This window comes from Bidens hawaiensis, unplaced genomic scaffold, assembly GCF_021521415.1.
Source record: "Bidens hawaiensis isolate Kalapana, Puna unplaced genomic scaffold, B.hawaiensis_p1.1 tig00040540_1, whole genome shotgun sequence".
In the NCBI taxonomy this organism is placed as follows: domain Eukaryota; kingdom Viridiplantae; phylum Streptophyta; class Magnoliopsida; order Asterales; family Asteraceae; genus Bidens; species Bidens hawaiensis.
This window is the reverse complement of record NW_027505664.1, coordinates 144,422-160,316: the sequence shown is the minus strand read 5'-3', so window position 1 is coordinate 160,316 and position 15,895 is coordinate 144,422. Positions and strand designations below refer to the sequence as shown.

The 15,895-nt window shown below is 32.8% G+C and overlaps 2 protein-coding genes across 2 annotated transcripts; both read right to left on the bottom strand.

Moving 5' to 3' along the window:
- Positions 1 to 6,086: 6,086 nt before the first annotated feature.
- On the bottom strand, positions 6,087 to 10,304 carry LOC143614586 (uncharacterized). The gene is made up of 8 exons (XM_077087982.1): positions 10,256 to 10,304; positions 9,304 to 9,359; positions 8,873 to 9,142; positions 8,720 to 8,780; positions 7,869 to 7,993; positions 6,953 to 7,015; positions 6,486 to 6,610; positions 6,087 to 6,294 (listed from the first exon to the last, which is right to left on the bottom strand). Exons 2-8 carry the CDS (start codon positions 9,304 to 9,306, stop codon positions 6,144 to 6,146), a joined length of 798 nt encoding a protein of 265 aa, XP_076944097.1. The 5' UTR covers positions 9,307 to 9,359; positions 10,256 to 10,304; the 3' UTR covers positions 6,087 to 6,143.
- A 2,253-nt stretch (positions 10,305 to 12,557) lies between these two features.
- Positions 12,558 to 15,554, bottom strand: LOC143614583 (E3 ubiquitin-protein ligase AIRP2-like). Its single transcript, XM_077087978.1, has 5 exons — positions 15,292 to 15,554; positions 14,407 to 14,569; positions 14,005 to 14,211; positions 13,104 to 13,336; positions 12,558 to 12,886 (listed from the first exon to the last, which is right to left on the bottom strand). The coding sequence occupies exons 1-5, from the start codon at positions 15,345 to 15,347 to the stop codon at positions 12,676 to 12,678; spliced, it is 870 nt and encodes a 289-aa protein (XP_076944093.1). The 5' UTR covers positions 15,348 to 15,554; the 3' UTR covers positions 12,558 to 12,675.
- Between the last annotated feature and the right edge of the window lie 341 nt (positions 15,555 to 15,895).

The window sequence follows — 15,895 nt, the reverse complement described above, 5'->3', positions numbered from 1 at the left end:
TCCAGGCTCATTCATTCATTCAACAAGCTTAAATTGCACATAAACTGCATTTTCTGCTAAAATTTCAAAAAGAAATAAATGAATAAATAAAATAAAACAGAACACAAATATGAAAAATCATCGTCACTCTTTCTTCCTATAATCCTTAAGTTGTCACCTCTTTCTAATTTTAAGACAGAAACGGTAACGCCGTGTCGACTACATATTCGGGCAACAAGTAAAGTAAGCCCCAAATGAGCGAGTGGGGCCAGTAAGGCGTGCACCTTGGCTCGTACCCTAACAACCTCAACCTAGCTTTTGCATATCCTGTTGCAGATGATACAAAAAAACGATGACGTCTTGATTGATGCCATTTTTGTTGCAACGTATAACGGGACCTGTAAAATAGTTTAAAATTTCAAATCTTTTGAACCGATTAGCCTGTTTTAACATCTGATTATTTGTGAGTGAAATAAGTTTATGATTATTATGCATGCACATAACTACACTGTTCAAAAATGAGAAAAGCTAAATACTAAATAAACCACTAGAGTGGTTTGGTTTATATGACCGTTTTGAAGTTTCAAACATTTGGCCCGATCAATAAACCACTAAACTAGGGGTGTAGATGAGCCGAATCATCAGCTTCTTAAAAGCTTGAATAGAGCTTAGTTTTAACGAGCCTAGATAAACCTTTTACTTACCTATTTTTTATTTGATATATTAAATATATATTCTTATGATAATTCTTACTATATGTGATAAGAATAAGTGAATAGTTTGTATTATGTTATATGTTGTACATAAAAAATGATAATTAAAAAATATGTTAAATATAGGTATAAATATTAATAAATTACAAAGAAAAAAGAATCAAGCCCGAGCGGAGCTCATGTTTGAAAAATAACTTACGAGCCGGGCTCGAGCCTAAACAAGCTAGGACTTGACTCGTTTACACCCCTACACCAAACCATGAAAATCCAACCATTACCGAACCGTAAAAATCTCAAAACATGTAAGGTTATTCCCATTGGCAATCCAAGATTGCAAACCCCCAATTTTTTTTAAAAAAAAAAGAAAAAATGGCTTTAATTCACCGATCGGTTCGGGTGGCTCAAACGAGATTGCAATCTCGAATTTGGCCAACTTGTGGCCACATGTCATAATGTGAGTGGATGCAATTTTATTTTCTTTTATCTTTTTTATTCTCACCAAATATTATATATATATTTTGGTTTTTGTTTTATAACTTATTATATTTAACTTTAAAAAAAAATATAAAAAACATAGTCTTACTTAGTTTTATTTTATGAACATTCCGGTATAAATTTCGTTAAAGATGGAGTTCGTTTAAAAAATCGTATGTTTTAAATAAAATTAAAATTTTATCCAATTGAATAAGTATATAGTTTTGTATCATTAATATCTATAATTTTGAATTTCATGCTACGATTGTAAATTATTTTTATCTATTTTATAAAATGTTTTTGATTAAAAAATATATATATATATATAAAGTTTTTAATCAAATAATATATTTTAAAAAAAATATAATTACGTAATTATATTTATATAGTTAATCAAAACTAATTATAATTTGTATGTTTTTAATAAAAAAAAAGATGAGATTGGGTTGTTAATGAGAGTATAAGATTGGGATGTGTTAAATTATGTAGATTGTGGAGAGAGAAATTAATTTTATAATGTGAGATTGTAAATGGATATAGCCATTTACAATACTGGTTTCGACCAAGTTTGGTTTCATTTGGGTTCTCGGCATCACCCAACTAATTTGGTTTGGTGAGTTCCGTTATTACTACCTGATCAATACTGGTTTCAGGTTGGAATATGATTGGATTGTTGTGGTACTCGGCGTAGTATTTGCATGCCGAACACCCCTACATATACACTCTCGTAGTTTTGAAACTGAAAGTAAACGATTAGGTGGCACGTTGCTTGCTCGGTTTTATCAAATTACGCCACTAGTTTCATGATAAAAATATATTAATTTCTTTTTTATATATTGATTTTTTATCATATAATTCTATTTGAACTCTTCTTGCCATTTTATCATTTTTGTGATTTGGTGTTATGTTATTTATGTTCTAAAATTTGTTTTCATATCAGAATACATACTTTGCATATTTAGCACTTACTTAAAATCTTATAATTCACACACGTCTATTTTAACAATAATATTTTTTTGCCCATTCTTGATATAACTTCTTCTAAGTTTGGTGATTTATTTTACCAAGAGTGTTTAATTTGAAACTCAAGACACATGATAAAAGGGAGAATTCCCAAAATAGTCCTTTACAAGAGAAAGAAATCCAAAATAGTCCAAAACATGTTCCCTTCCCAAAATAGTCCTTGAAAATCTGTCTCCTACGTGAAATTGGTATTTGTGACGTGAGATTTGGTTGACTAGTCACAGAATGGCACGTGTAAAGTTAACGATAAAGTTTCACCCAAATTTGTCTCGGCCGATATTTTTGTAGTCAAAATCGTCTTCTGAAAAACCATTGTTTTGGAATGAAAGTTGTCCGCCACGTGAGGTTTCAAAAGTCATCGGTTTCCGCGGTATTTTGAAATTTATCGCGTCCGACGCATTTCAGGTGAATTTCTTCTCCTACGAGAAATTTCAAAAATGTTGCAAAAACGACGATACTTTTCCAATGAATTTAGTCTTGTTAGATGATTTTCAAAAAAGTTAAAAAAAAAAACGATAATTTCCAACGAATTTAATCTCCTTAGATGATTTTTATAAAAGTTTTCAAAATATGGCAAGTGTTAAGAATGTGGTGGGTGGTGGTGGTGGATGATGGCGGTGGGTGGTGGTGGTTGATGATGGCGGTGGGTGGTGGTGGTGGATGATGGCGGTGGGCAGTGGGTGGTGGTGGTGGTGGATGATGACGGTGGGTGGTGGATGATGGTGGTGGGTGGATAAATTTATCTTTTTCTAACATCTATTCTTTTTATGCAAAAACAGATAAATTTCATCAAAAAACCATCGAATTAACACAAAAATATCAGCCGAGACAGATTTGGATGAAACTTTATCGTTAACTTTACACGTGTCATTTTGTGACTGGTCAACCAAATCTCACGTCACGAATACCAATTTCACGTAGGAGACAGATTTCCAATGACTATTTTGAGAAGGGAATATGCTTTGGACTATTTTGGATTTCTCTCTCTTCTAAAAGACTATTTTGGTAATTCTCCCATAATAAAATCTTACACTTTCCATCACATAATATGCTCCTAACAATGTCTCAACCGGTGACGATTTAACAAGTAGAATTGGTAAAATAGAAATGTGGCTAATAATGAAACGTGTCAAACAGGTTGACGGATATTGTTTACCAGCCACATATTAGTCCTAATATACATAGTGCAACACTCAAAAGACCTATAATCATGAATATGTTTGCTTCTTGCTGCCCATGGTTGACACACATGTATCTTGACTCTTTTCTACACTTGTAGCAAAAAAACATCCAGATCTGCACATAGTAGATATATGATTTAATAATATAGCTACATTAATTATTAAAGAGTAAACTGCGGTTTCGTCCTATCATTTGTCCAAATCTGCAGTTTTAGTCTAATAGTTTCAATTTTGCGATTTTCGTCCATGCGGTTTCATTTCACTTACAATTAAACAAACCACACTAACGCCGTTAAGTCTGATCGTTAAACCCCATCAGTGTGCCCCTCACGTGAGGGGCAGTTTTGTCCCCCCCCCCCCAAATACAACCCCAGCCCTCTCGTGTGGGGGCTTCCGAATTAGGGTTGGGGTGTATTTGGGGAGAAAAGGACAAAACTGCCCCTCACGTGAGGGGCGGTTGATGGGTTTAACGAACATACTTAACGGGGTCAGTGGGGTTGGGTTTAATTGCAAGTGAAATGAAACCACAGGGACGAAAATTATAAATTTGAAACTATTGGACTAAAATCACATATTTGGACAAACCACATGAAAAAAACCCGCAGTTCACTTTATTAAAAATTTAGAAAATTAAAACTAACCTGCAATGAATAATGTTGCAACCACCAATATGTTCTATACAATGTCCACACCTAGGACACATCCTCCAATTATTCTTCGTGTAAAGAACATCAAACGCAACGTCGTTTTCGTCCATGTTCTCCTCGCAAATAGAACCAACATGCCATGGAACTTTACACATGTAACAAAAAGGTTTCATGCAATTGTTCAAAATCAACTCTGAGCACTCTCGGTTTGGGCAGTAAACCCTGTTAACTCCTAACACCGTCGAATTACATAACACGTCACACCATTTGTTAAACAATTTGTGTGGTATTTTGGGACGACATGATAAAGGTTCAAGAGAATGTTTGCATGTTGTAGCGGGACATTTTATTTTGGACACATTGTTTTCGAGTTTCACTTGGATGTATTTGATCATACAATCCGTGCAAAAAGGGTGAACACATAATATGAATTGGAATTGTGATTAGTATACAACTATAACCGATTCAAATCTTATATTTATTAGTTTAAGTTATTAAATATTTCAACTTTTAATAATAAAATCAGAAATATATTTAAATTATTATATATTTATCGTGTTTTAAATATATGAGATAAATGTGGTGCTTTGTTGTTACTATCATAATATCATATTTAATTTTTATGTAAGAATGAAATTATTTAGTGCCTTCTTTTTTCATAACAAATAAATTGAATTGAAAAATACGTGTTTGTCACAATTTAAATACATATAATTATTAGTATAAATTACCAATTACAAAAAATAAAATAAAATAAAATTTTGTGGCCTACTGGTAGAAAGGTTTGGGTTTTTCCAATGGAAACTCAAGTTCGATTCTTACTTTGTGTCATTTCTGGTGGATATGGATATTAGTAATGAATAATTTGAGCTGGGTCTTGCGATGTTGTCAATTCGAATCCTGAGCCCACCCAGGTTTTCTTTCCACCGTGTGTTACGCCAGAGAGTTCTGCTCTTAATTTGAGTTGGGTCTTGTGAGGTTGTCAATTCGAATCCTGAGCCCACCTAGGTTTTATTTCCACCGTGTGTTACGCCAGAGAGTTCTGCTCTTGTAGTGGCACAACGATTGTCAAGTGGCAACCGCCGGTATGGTTTCCTGGGGGAGCACCCAAGCCAAACTCTAAAGTCATCGTGGTTCAGTTAAGACAACATGATCTGGTCAGAGTGAAGCAACGCTCTAAAAAATGGAAATTAGATTGTTAAGAACTTTGAGTAAAAAGGATGGATGATGAAAAAAATGTGTTAATTAGCATTATTGTATGAGACTAGTGGACTTTAGTCAAATTAATAATTCATAGAAAGAAATGTTTATTTTATTGTACTGATGTTGAGATTTAAGGTTATAGTGTTTATATACAACACTAAATTACATGTTAGTCTCTAAACTAATACTAATGTCACTATGGTCTAATAGGTTATGTATTATAAAAGCTCGGTTTTAAATAAAGTTTATAACTACCTTGTGTTCTTGTTAGCCATGTGAAAGTCGGACACCATTGACTCCGTCACGATCCACCACCTCATACCATGACACACCAGACTCCTAAAATTTCGATAGATTGGGTTACAACACAATTGCTATGATTTAGTTCATATGCATTTGATTGGGTTGTAACATAGTTTCAATATGACTGCCTATGAAAAGAAATCGTATATGGTTATATACATATGGTTGCTTTAACAATCTTTAAACTAGTTTCAATATATATCTGAAAAGTTCATAAATTCTTACTTTCGGGGTGAACGTAGGAACAACAGTAAGATTGTTGTCATATGACCTAAAGGTTACGAGTTCAAGTCGGAAAACAGACTATTGTGTAATACAAAGTAAGAATACAAAGAATGAATACATCAGGCCCAAGTCCGTCTCAAACTCACGCATGCAAGATCCTCATGCACCAATCCGAAACATTTAGTATTTTTAATTTATTTAGTTTTGAAATATATTTTAGGGGCCAATTTTTTATACTCACCCCAGGCCCTGGATTTTTCAGGGATTCTCGGAAACAACCCTGGTGGTGGGAAATAAGCCTGGACAGAATAAAAATCAGATTCCAATTTCATTGAATTCTGACGAACATATAGACAAGTAATATTACAATTTGTGAATTTCTCATACATTTACACTCATTGTACATCTGTTGTTTCGTAGTTGGGGCGCGTAATGCGCCATATAATACCTCCTATCAAATTATTAATTCCATGAGAAGCCATAGGCACAATAAGGCTAGATGATAAGATTGTTGCATAACCATAAGCAAGTCCAACGAATGTCGCCCTGCAATAATATAGTAACGTTAAACAACACATTTTAGAACTTGGTTACTAAAAAACATTACAAAAAAGTTCATCACCTCAAATGGAAATATTGGCAAAGTTTGTTTAAACTATAACCGTTTGAGGGCATTTTGGTCATTTTACGTATAGCCAAAAGTGTAATTTACAGAAAAATAAAAAAAAAAATTATACCAGATTGCAAACGAGAACTTGCGACCGCTTCCTAAATGTAAAATCCCAAATATGGCAGCAACCGCGCTAGCACTTATCAAGTTGGTTCCAAATAGCGGAAGCAATGCACCACGGAAAAGAAGTTCCTATACACACAAAAATACTTTATTTTCAAATTATTTTACAAAGGGTACATTTGGAAAAATTAGGTGTAGTAAAATGACACAAAAATATGAAGCGCGGATACTATGCTAGGTACATGATTATCGTGAAAGGGTATTTGGGTAATTTTCCAGGAGCTTATTTTTGTAACAAAAGTTTAAGATCTTTAAGCTACGTTCCAAACATACCCATAACACAGAGAAATAAAGATTTGTGTGTGGTTCCCACTAACTTAGAGTAAGAAGAATCGGAACGGGCCCCACAATATAACGCACGGAGATAAATGATGTAGACGAATAAAATTCAACTTTCTATACTACTCTAACCTCACTAATGCCGGGAAGAAATGCCACAATTGCATAATCTAGCGGCTCGAGTGAGGTTAAGACCTGCATAAATATACAACAAAATCAATTTGTAGAGGTAGCAGTTTCGGCCTATCACTTGTGGATAGCTTGATTCGGGTCATGTTCTATCCAACGAGTCAAACATTTAGCTTAAAAGAAAACGGGCCGAGCCATTATAAATTTGCATGATTAATCCCTTAACTTCTTAAACTTAATGGTAAGGCCCTTAGACTTTATTTTTAACAAAAAAATATACTTCTTCTTTTGCATTATTATAGTCCTTTATTTCATGTAAAAAGACGTAGTTAAGTTTCGTTTCAAAAGTTTAGGGGGTTAATCATGCAAAAATAAAGTCCAAGGACTTATATGTAAGTTTTTTCAACAATTGTCACACTTTTAATTCATAAAACCTTTTAAAACTTTTTATTCACAAACTTAGATTAATATTAAAATATTGAATTTAGTAAGATACACAAATTATTGAGAGAACTGCAGTTTTTGTTCAAATGGTTTGTTTAAATTGGCAATTCAGTCCAAAAGTTTAAAATTTGCTATATTGTCTTTAAGGTTTCATTTACATTGTAATTTTTGTCCATAAGGTTTCGTTCTCATTGCGATTTCCGTCCCTGTGGTTTGTTAAAATATGCTATTTCAAACCAAAATATGTTAACAAATAGGACAAAAATTGCAATAAAAATGAAACCTTAGCGACGAAAATAACAAATTTTAAACTTTTGGACTGAAATGGAAAATTTGGACAAACCACAGGGACGGAAATGCGTCTCGGGTCAACCCAAACCGTTTTGACCCGTTAAAAGTATTACTCAATCTTGGCCCGTCACCCACCCCGTCCATTTTGTCACTTCTAATATCAGAGTCAATGTTTACAAAGAACCTGTTGATTGGATGCCTCACTAGACTCAGCAAAATCAGACCATGTTTTCAGTAATAATAACCGAGAAGACGATATGAGTATGACTAATCCCGCTATCAGTTGCAGATGCCAAATCTCAAAATTAACTGTAATCACAAAAGTGCTTTTGATTAATAAGTTTGCGTTTTTAATATTTTTTATATAGTCTGTTTTGTGGGTCCCGTTTCTGTTTCAAACGTAAACAGGACCCACGTTCAAAGATCATATGAACTTTTGCTGAATTTGCAAATAAGTCCCTGCCTCCCTGGACTTTAGTTTACTACGAATAAATCTCGTAACGTGCACAAACTCAACAAAAAAGTCATCGGTTTATTTCTAACAAATACGTTGTCGTTTTTGCATAATTAAGCCCCTAAACTTATAAAAACTAAGGGCACAATTGCTGAAAATGTGTACTTAATCATGCAAATAATGACATTTTCATTATTTTTCAGAAAATGTATTTTTTATGTTGAATATCGAATCCAAAGAGTTTATCATACAAGTTTAAATTTAAGGGATTTAATCATGCAAATTTTGTGTTGAATATAGAATCCAAAGAGTTTATCGTTCAAGTTTGAATTTAAGGGATGTAATCATGCAAAAAACATACCTTTTGTTTTTTGCATGATAAAGGTTTAAAGTTCATAAAAATGACCTTTTCGTTGATTATCGTAAGTTTAGGAACGTAATCGTGCAAAAGTAAAGCGCAGGAATTAATATGTAAAGTAAACGAAAGCCCGTACGGTTTTTCACATTTGCCCCAAAGTTTATTGCAACTCTTTAATCTAAAAATTCTAAGCATGTAATATAATGAAATTTAGATACTTTACACGATATCTCAGAAGAGCAATCAGCTATAGGCCATCCTTGTAATGATGCCAAATGAGAACCCTGCAAAAAGGCAACACAGTTTTATTTTTTATAAAATCCTTTTTCTGAAGTTTTCACAAAGGAAGAAGTAAATTCTGCTATCAATATTTCACCTGTCGAATAACTACTCCCACGAAAGCTATGAAACCGGAAGTCAAGGTGCAAGCTTGTATAACAGAACTTCTAGGAGCAATAGCAACCGAAGCCCGTGACTCTAAATAATTAACCGAATCAGTTGATGCAGATTTATCTGAACTTCCATTTTGTTCATCTAGTGAACTTTCCGCCAGTTGTGGATTCACAACCTTTTGTAATTCTTTTGACTTTTTCAACTTTTTAGGTGCACTTTTGCTTGCATATATCCTCATGTCAGCATGAAAACGCTGCAAAATTGATTTTTTTTCGTTATAATATTACACTAGAGACGTTTGACTCTTAGTCAAACACGCAGACAAAGCTACGTATATAGTCAAACATTACAATTTGCACTAACATAAGAGTATAATGTATAAAAACATTATGAATAAGCTATATGAAAGCATACCATAAACAATAATCTTGGTCGAACATGCTGAAAGTATGCGCGTTCATACCTCCCACCTAATAAAAACACAAGATGTTATGCAAATTTACAACATTTTGCACAAGGGTCTATTGCATCCATACATGTTAGATGGTCACACTTAAGTATTAATAAAGTTTTATATTTTGTCACAATAAAAACCAAAACGTTTTGAATAAAGTGGTTTATAAGTATTAAGCATTTGCATATATTTTGCTAGCCTTTCAACCGGTTCTAGTATCAACCCAGTTTTGTGCAGACGGGTCTAAACGCAGTTCATGGTCGATATATTGGTGATTTGGTGAAACGTATACCCTTCTTCACTACAAAGAACAACATCCAATATAGGGATTCCACAAGCATTCTACTTCTATCTCTGAAACCATACACACACAAAAAGTCCGTAAATGAGCCAACCAGAGATCGGCTCGCAAAAAAAAATCGAATCGGGCCGAGCTTAAATGAACCGAGCCTAAAAACAGGCTTGTTTATTAAATTATCCTGAGCAAGAGCTGGCTTGCGAGCCTAACCGAGCCTATTGTTAATTTGATTTTTATTTATATATTTGATATACATTTATTAATTATTATTATATACAAATTTTAAGATAAAATTCATAACATAATATATACGGATAAAACTATAACACATATTAAATAAAAGGATCCAGCTTCAAAAACTACTCATGAGCCGAGCTTGAGCTTTAGAAAAGTCGAATTGCTTAAACTCGAGCTCTCTATAAGTTAAATGAGCCGAGATTGGCTTGTTTACACGGTTACACCCCTAGTTTTTGGTGTCATGTCAAATAAATTCAATATGCAAAATTGCAAACACAAACACACCAGTCAGCAGTGTATGTCTTCAATTCTTGATCAAAATTTGGGTGTTAGATAGAAATACAGCTTTGAATTAATAAAATTGGAATGAAATATACCTTTGGAGTGAAGATAGGGAGAAGATGGTAATTTGGTTGGACACCAACAAATACAATCCATGGCACTCATGAACACCCAATTGCTTGTTTCAAAGAAAATAAAGCTTTGCTTGTGATTTTTTATTTTAATTAATTTTTTTCTTTCAAAAAAAATATATATCTTCTTTTTCTTAAATGGAGATAAAAAAAATTGGGAAATTTTAAGGATTTTGCTACATAAATTTTCTTATAAAAGGGATACATTTATAAGCTTATATTTTCATGGCTGAGCATAATGACATTTTATGATTGATTGGACAGTCTGACCAGTGATATTCTTTCTTTCTGTGTAAGTACTGGGCTTTCCCATTTCTATTTGTACATCGTCACGTGTTCTGCCTATGGTGGTATTCCTGTTGTGCTTTATTGCTTCTTATTATTGCGAGTGTATCCTCAGCGGTAGGCTTGTGTCCCCTCGCGGACAGTACTCTTTCCGCGGGTTCCTCCTTTTGACTTGTTACTTGTATGGTGTGCTCGGTACCTTACCCCCACAATTTATTTTTTTATTTGTAATATGGAACAAGAAGTTAATTATATCTTTCTATTTTTCTTCATAATTCTCTTTTTTTTCTTTTCTTTCGTTTATTAAACTCGGGAACACAACTGCTCTCTTCCCCCTTAAGAATATTTGAGAAAGGGAATTAAGAAGAGAAAAGAAATGGAGAAGAACATTCAGAAGAGAGAGAGAAAATGTAATTTCATTTTTTATAGTTTAAAGGAAAAGAAAAAAGTAAATTAACGATTTTATGTAAGCTCGAGCTGAAATGAAGAAAAAAAATAGGTTTACGATGTGCTTTTAATTAGTTGAGGCCAATTTAGGAATTTTCAAATAGTTGGAGTTTGGTTAGATACCCTCCTAACCAACGATATAACATAAATCAGGGTGTTTAAAGTTGTAATAAAAAACTAATGAAAGTAGTATTCAAATTACAGGCTTTAATTAGTTTTATTAAATTTAGTAAGAATAAAATTGAAAACATACTTTGTTTGCTTACTATTTGAACAGTCACGTGAGATTAAATAAGTTTGTTTTCACAAATCCATAGCTGAGAAGAATTTATATTTTTATACTAAAAGAAATTATCAAAATGTCACAAGTCAATTATCCATTCAGTTTAAAGATAGAGAGAAACACATTTTGAAGTGAAAATAATATGTTTTTGACCTTTTCCTAGGAATAATATGAGTCATTGATAAAAAGATGTTATAATTGTTTATAAATTTAAATGCATTTCAAAAATCAAATCAATAGCCATAATTAGAGGTGTATAAATCGGGTTTTTCAAACACTCGGATTCAGGTATGAAATCGGGTTCGGGTATTATAAAATCGGATATTGGCAATAACCGGGTCGGGTTCGGGTTCAGGTATAGTCTCTAAAAATCATACCCTATGTATCGGGTTCGGATCGGGTATGGAACCAGGTATTCTAAAAATGAGTATTTGAATACCCTATTTCCGGGTATTGTAAAAACCCTATTTCGGGGTTTTTATGGCTTTTTCGGGTATTTTTCGGTTATATATTGGATTTTGTAAGGGGTTGCACCTTTCAGGATTATTTTTCCGGGTATTTTTCGGGTATTATCGGGTATTTGAAAAACTCGATTCCGGGTATTTGTAAAACCCGGTTCGTGTTTTAGGGTATTACCGGGTACAAATCAGGTCCGATTCCGGGTACGGGTTTTGGTACTGAAATGCATACGGGTAGGGTAGGGTATGGGTTCGGGTATTAAAAATCCAGGTATAATAAAACTGATTCCAGATATTTTTTATTGGGTTCGGTTCCGAGTTCAGTTTTTATTTTTCCTCTAGCCATAATGTTGAACCTACATTAAATTAATAATAGTCTAATAGATAAGACACTAAATTGATGATGTGGACATGTGGTAGTCACTGACTCACTGTTAAGTGTTAACAATGGACTTTCAGCCCAGATGCTGGCCCAATGATTCCACCCACTTTTATAACCCAAGGTCCCAATTCCCAAACACTCTAAAACAAACAAGTTATTGTTGTAAAAATGTGATAATCAGTTTTAATAAAAAGGAAAAATTGAATTTTAATAATCTTAACTTTGATTTACTAGAACTCGGGAAATGTTTACAAACTGTTCTAACTTTGAACACATTTTTCTCCAGCAATCTCATAGTAACTTAAAGTTTAACCCCAATACTTTTCTAATGACGTGGTTCGCTTATGTGTAAAAAAATATTAATAATCCCATATTAATGTAATAAACAATAAAAGCCCGATTTTGACGTAACCCGAATCGTGTTAACATAACATTCCATATAATTAGACTCTATATACATTTTAAGGGTCATCGTATTCCTCGTTCCGCTTACATTTTCTAAGCCGAATACCCATTACATTACATTACATTACATTAAATATTCGTAATACATAAAGAAAACCACATCAGAGTGATCTTTTGGGAGATTGTTAATGTATAGATAGAAACGGAACAAATCCTCGTCAACAACCCGCTCAGCATCCACGACCTCATCATCACATGTCAAAACCCATAAATCACACGATTTTACTCTCTTTATGTTACCTCTACAAAACGGGCAAGATGACGATCTTGTCTTCCTAAAAACATAAATAAATAAATAAATAACATGTTAGTAACTTTATTGAAATTTATCACTGACGTAATATTATTTATGTGAAAAAAAAGTGTTTCGCGTCAACACAGCCCGACCCATTTCATCCCATAAAAAAATTAAAATGTTTTGACCCTATATTGTCGACCCGACCATTTTGTCCCGTATATTAATGTACTAGTTTTCATATGTTAGTGACATACCAGTCTCGATAGCAGTTGATGCACATTGCGTGACAGCAATTAGGCAAAACGATCTTTGTACACGATTCTAAGCAAATCCCGCACTCGTTTTCTCTTTCTAAATCGAGATATTTTAAACCAATTGTGTTTTCTGGTTTTTTTGTACTTGAGCTTTCTTCTTTTGAACCACCAAACATGGGATATTCATGCTCCACCAAGTCAAGGTGTAGTCTTTTCAAAGATGACAATAACAGCTGCATAAATCAGAAAATATTTTTTTAAAAAAATAATATTTTTGAATTTTTCATCAAAAATATTTAAATGGTAATTAGTACTTGAAATCTAAGGAATTTAAATTGGAGTGTTCTTTTCTTTGTTTTCTGCTAACATAATGTTAGTTATCAAAATTTTTTTTAAAGGTATATTAGTTTTTTTTAAAAGAAGAGTTGGTAAATAGGCGCATCGAGCAGACTTGGTAGGTCAAAACGGGTCATTTTCAGTACATATCAAATCGGGTCGGTAAAAATCCGGTAGACCCGAAAACACTCTTTGTCTATTTTAAAAGGAATAAAAAATTAATGTCCCAAAAATGTTTACAAAACCCTATCATCAAAATAATAATCTGAATATTTAATAATACTCTTTAGGAGGTTGTGTGCAATAAAAAATGAAACTTTATGACATTTTCAGCAAAAATATTCTAAACCATAGTAACTATCATTTTCTTAAAGATATATTTTCTTTTAAAAGTAGAGTCCGGCCGGTTCAAATCGGGTTGGGTTAACCCGAAAACACACTTTTTGTCTATTTCTAAAAGGAATAGAAAATAATCAAAATATTAATGCTATAAATATGTTTACAAAACACTATTACTAAAATGATTATTGGAATATTCATTAAAACTATTTAGAATTTTTTATGCAGTAAAAATACATTTTGGCCGGCTCACGCATGTAAACGGGTCAAATTCGTCACTTCTACTTAAACATGAAATACCAAGTATAACGGATAAACAATAACGTATAAACATGCATAAAGTGTAGTAAATATATAATAACAAACCGTAAAATTCGCTTATTGTTGCCTTCCTTCCATGTCTAGAAATCTTCGGTCTTCCATCCGTGTATACCTACAACACAAGATTATCGTATGATGATATTTTTATGTATCCATGAGACCCCGTTACTAGAAAACTCACGGGCCCGCCAATACCCTGCTAAAGAGGGTTAAAGGCAGAAAACCAGTGGAAGCTGGATTCAACTCAAACGGACATATTATTGAACCGTGCAAATGAATTTGGATACGGAAGTTATGAAGAACAAACCTTGTAGACAAGAACATGAACAAGATTGAGGTATCGAGGCAATAAGCAAGTGCAAGAGGAATCGATCCATTGAAGCAAGAACATAACAAGCGGTGCTAGTTCATTGTAAACTAGTTTCATTTGAAATCTTGCACCCTCTTTAGCTCTAGGAATTGCAGCTGCCCTGCAAATACAAAGATTATTAACACAAAAATTAAATAGAACAAAAATTTTAAAATTATATTTTTAATATATTTTCTTTAATGCCAGAATCAGCACATAACTTGTTAAAAGCATACATTAGGTTTGTAAATATTATAGTCCAAACACATGAATATATATTTCCAAGTTTACATAACTAGTCTTTTAAAGCTAAAAACAAATTGGTTACACATGGGTAGTGTTTAGCCATAATCGACCGAAAAAATCGCTACTTTCAGGATTTTCTCATAAAACTAACTACAAAATATTTATACTAAAATTCTTAAAAAAAATGCTACAATTTTATAAGTTTCTTGGCCATAGACTGTCATTTTCCCATATTTTTTAAAACTAAAATTTTTATAAAGAAAACTAACTACAATTTCAAGACACTACCTAGTTAGTAATTCCTAGCTTAATCACCTGGTGTTTATTTTTGGATTTCTGCAGTTAAAAACATCTTTTTTTACCAAAAGAAAGTAATGTTAAAAAATTATACATGAGCTGCATAAAGCCATAAACAGGCTTAAACTCAAACCCCTTAAAGCTTCTAGCTTTTTTAACACTTAAAACTCAAGAATTACACTAAAACCTTCAAGATTTTCAAGAATCACAAAAACCCTTTTTTTGGAAACCAAAAAATAATCAAAAACCAAAAAAAAAAACATATCAAGAATCAAAGAAAGTAGAATGAAAAGAGCTTACAGAGCATTGGCATGTTGTATATCAGCTTCAAGAATCTTCAAAGACTCCATATCCATCTTCTTCTTCTTCTTCAATAATATTAATAATACTCACTCACCTATGCTAACACACACACACACAGACACTATATAGTTATACACATGTATGTATGTATGTATGTCTTTGTTTTCTCAGAAGCAAAATAAAAGCGTTTAGACCTTTTCTTTTTGAGAAAATAAAAAGAAGTATTGGCTTTGTTCTAAAATAATAAGAAGAAATAATAATAATAATAATAATAATAATAATAATAATAATAATAATAATAATAAAAGGAAAAGACAAGAGTGGGAGGAAAAAGAGGAGGAAGACTTGTCTTTTATTGTAACTTTCTTGAAATGGGTGGCTTTGAGTTGGATAGCTAAGTTAGTTCTTGATGATAATTAATGAATTTGTAACCGCACTGTTTAACGGTATGAGAGTGATTGTTAAAGTTTGAGATTGTTGATGTTTCGAGTTTGAAACCTGGGTTTCTCCTACAGTGGTGAGTTTCATCCTTCATGATGTTTTTGAGTGAGTCAGGTCTAAAACATCAAAATGAGTATGAACGGTTGACATCCCGTCTCAA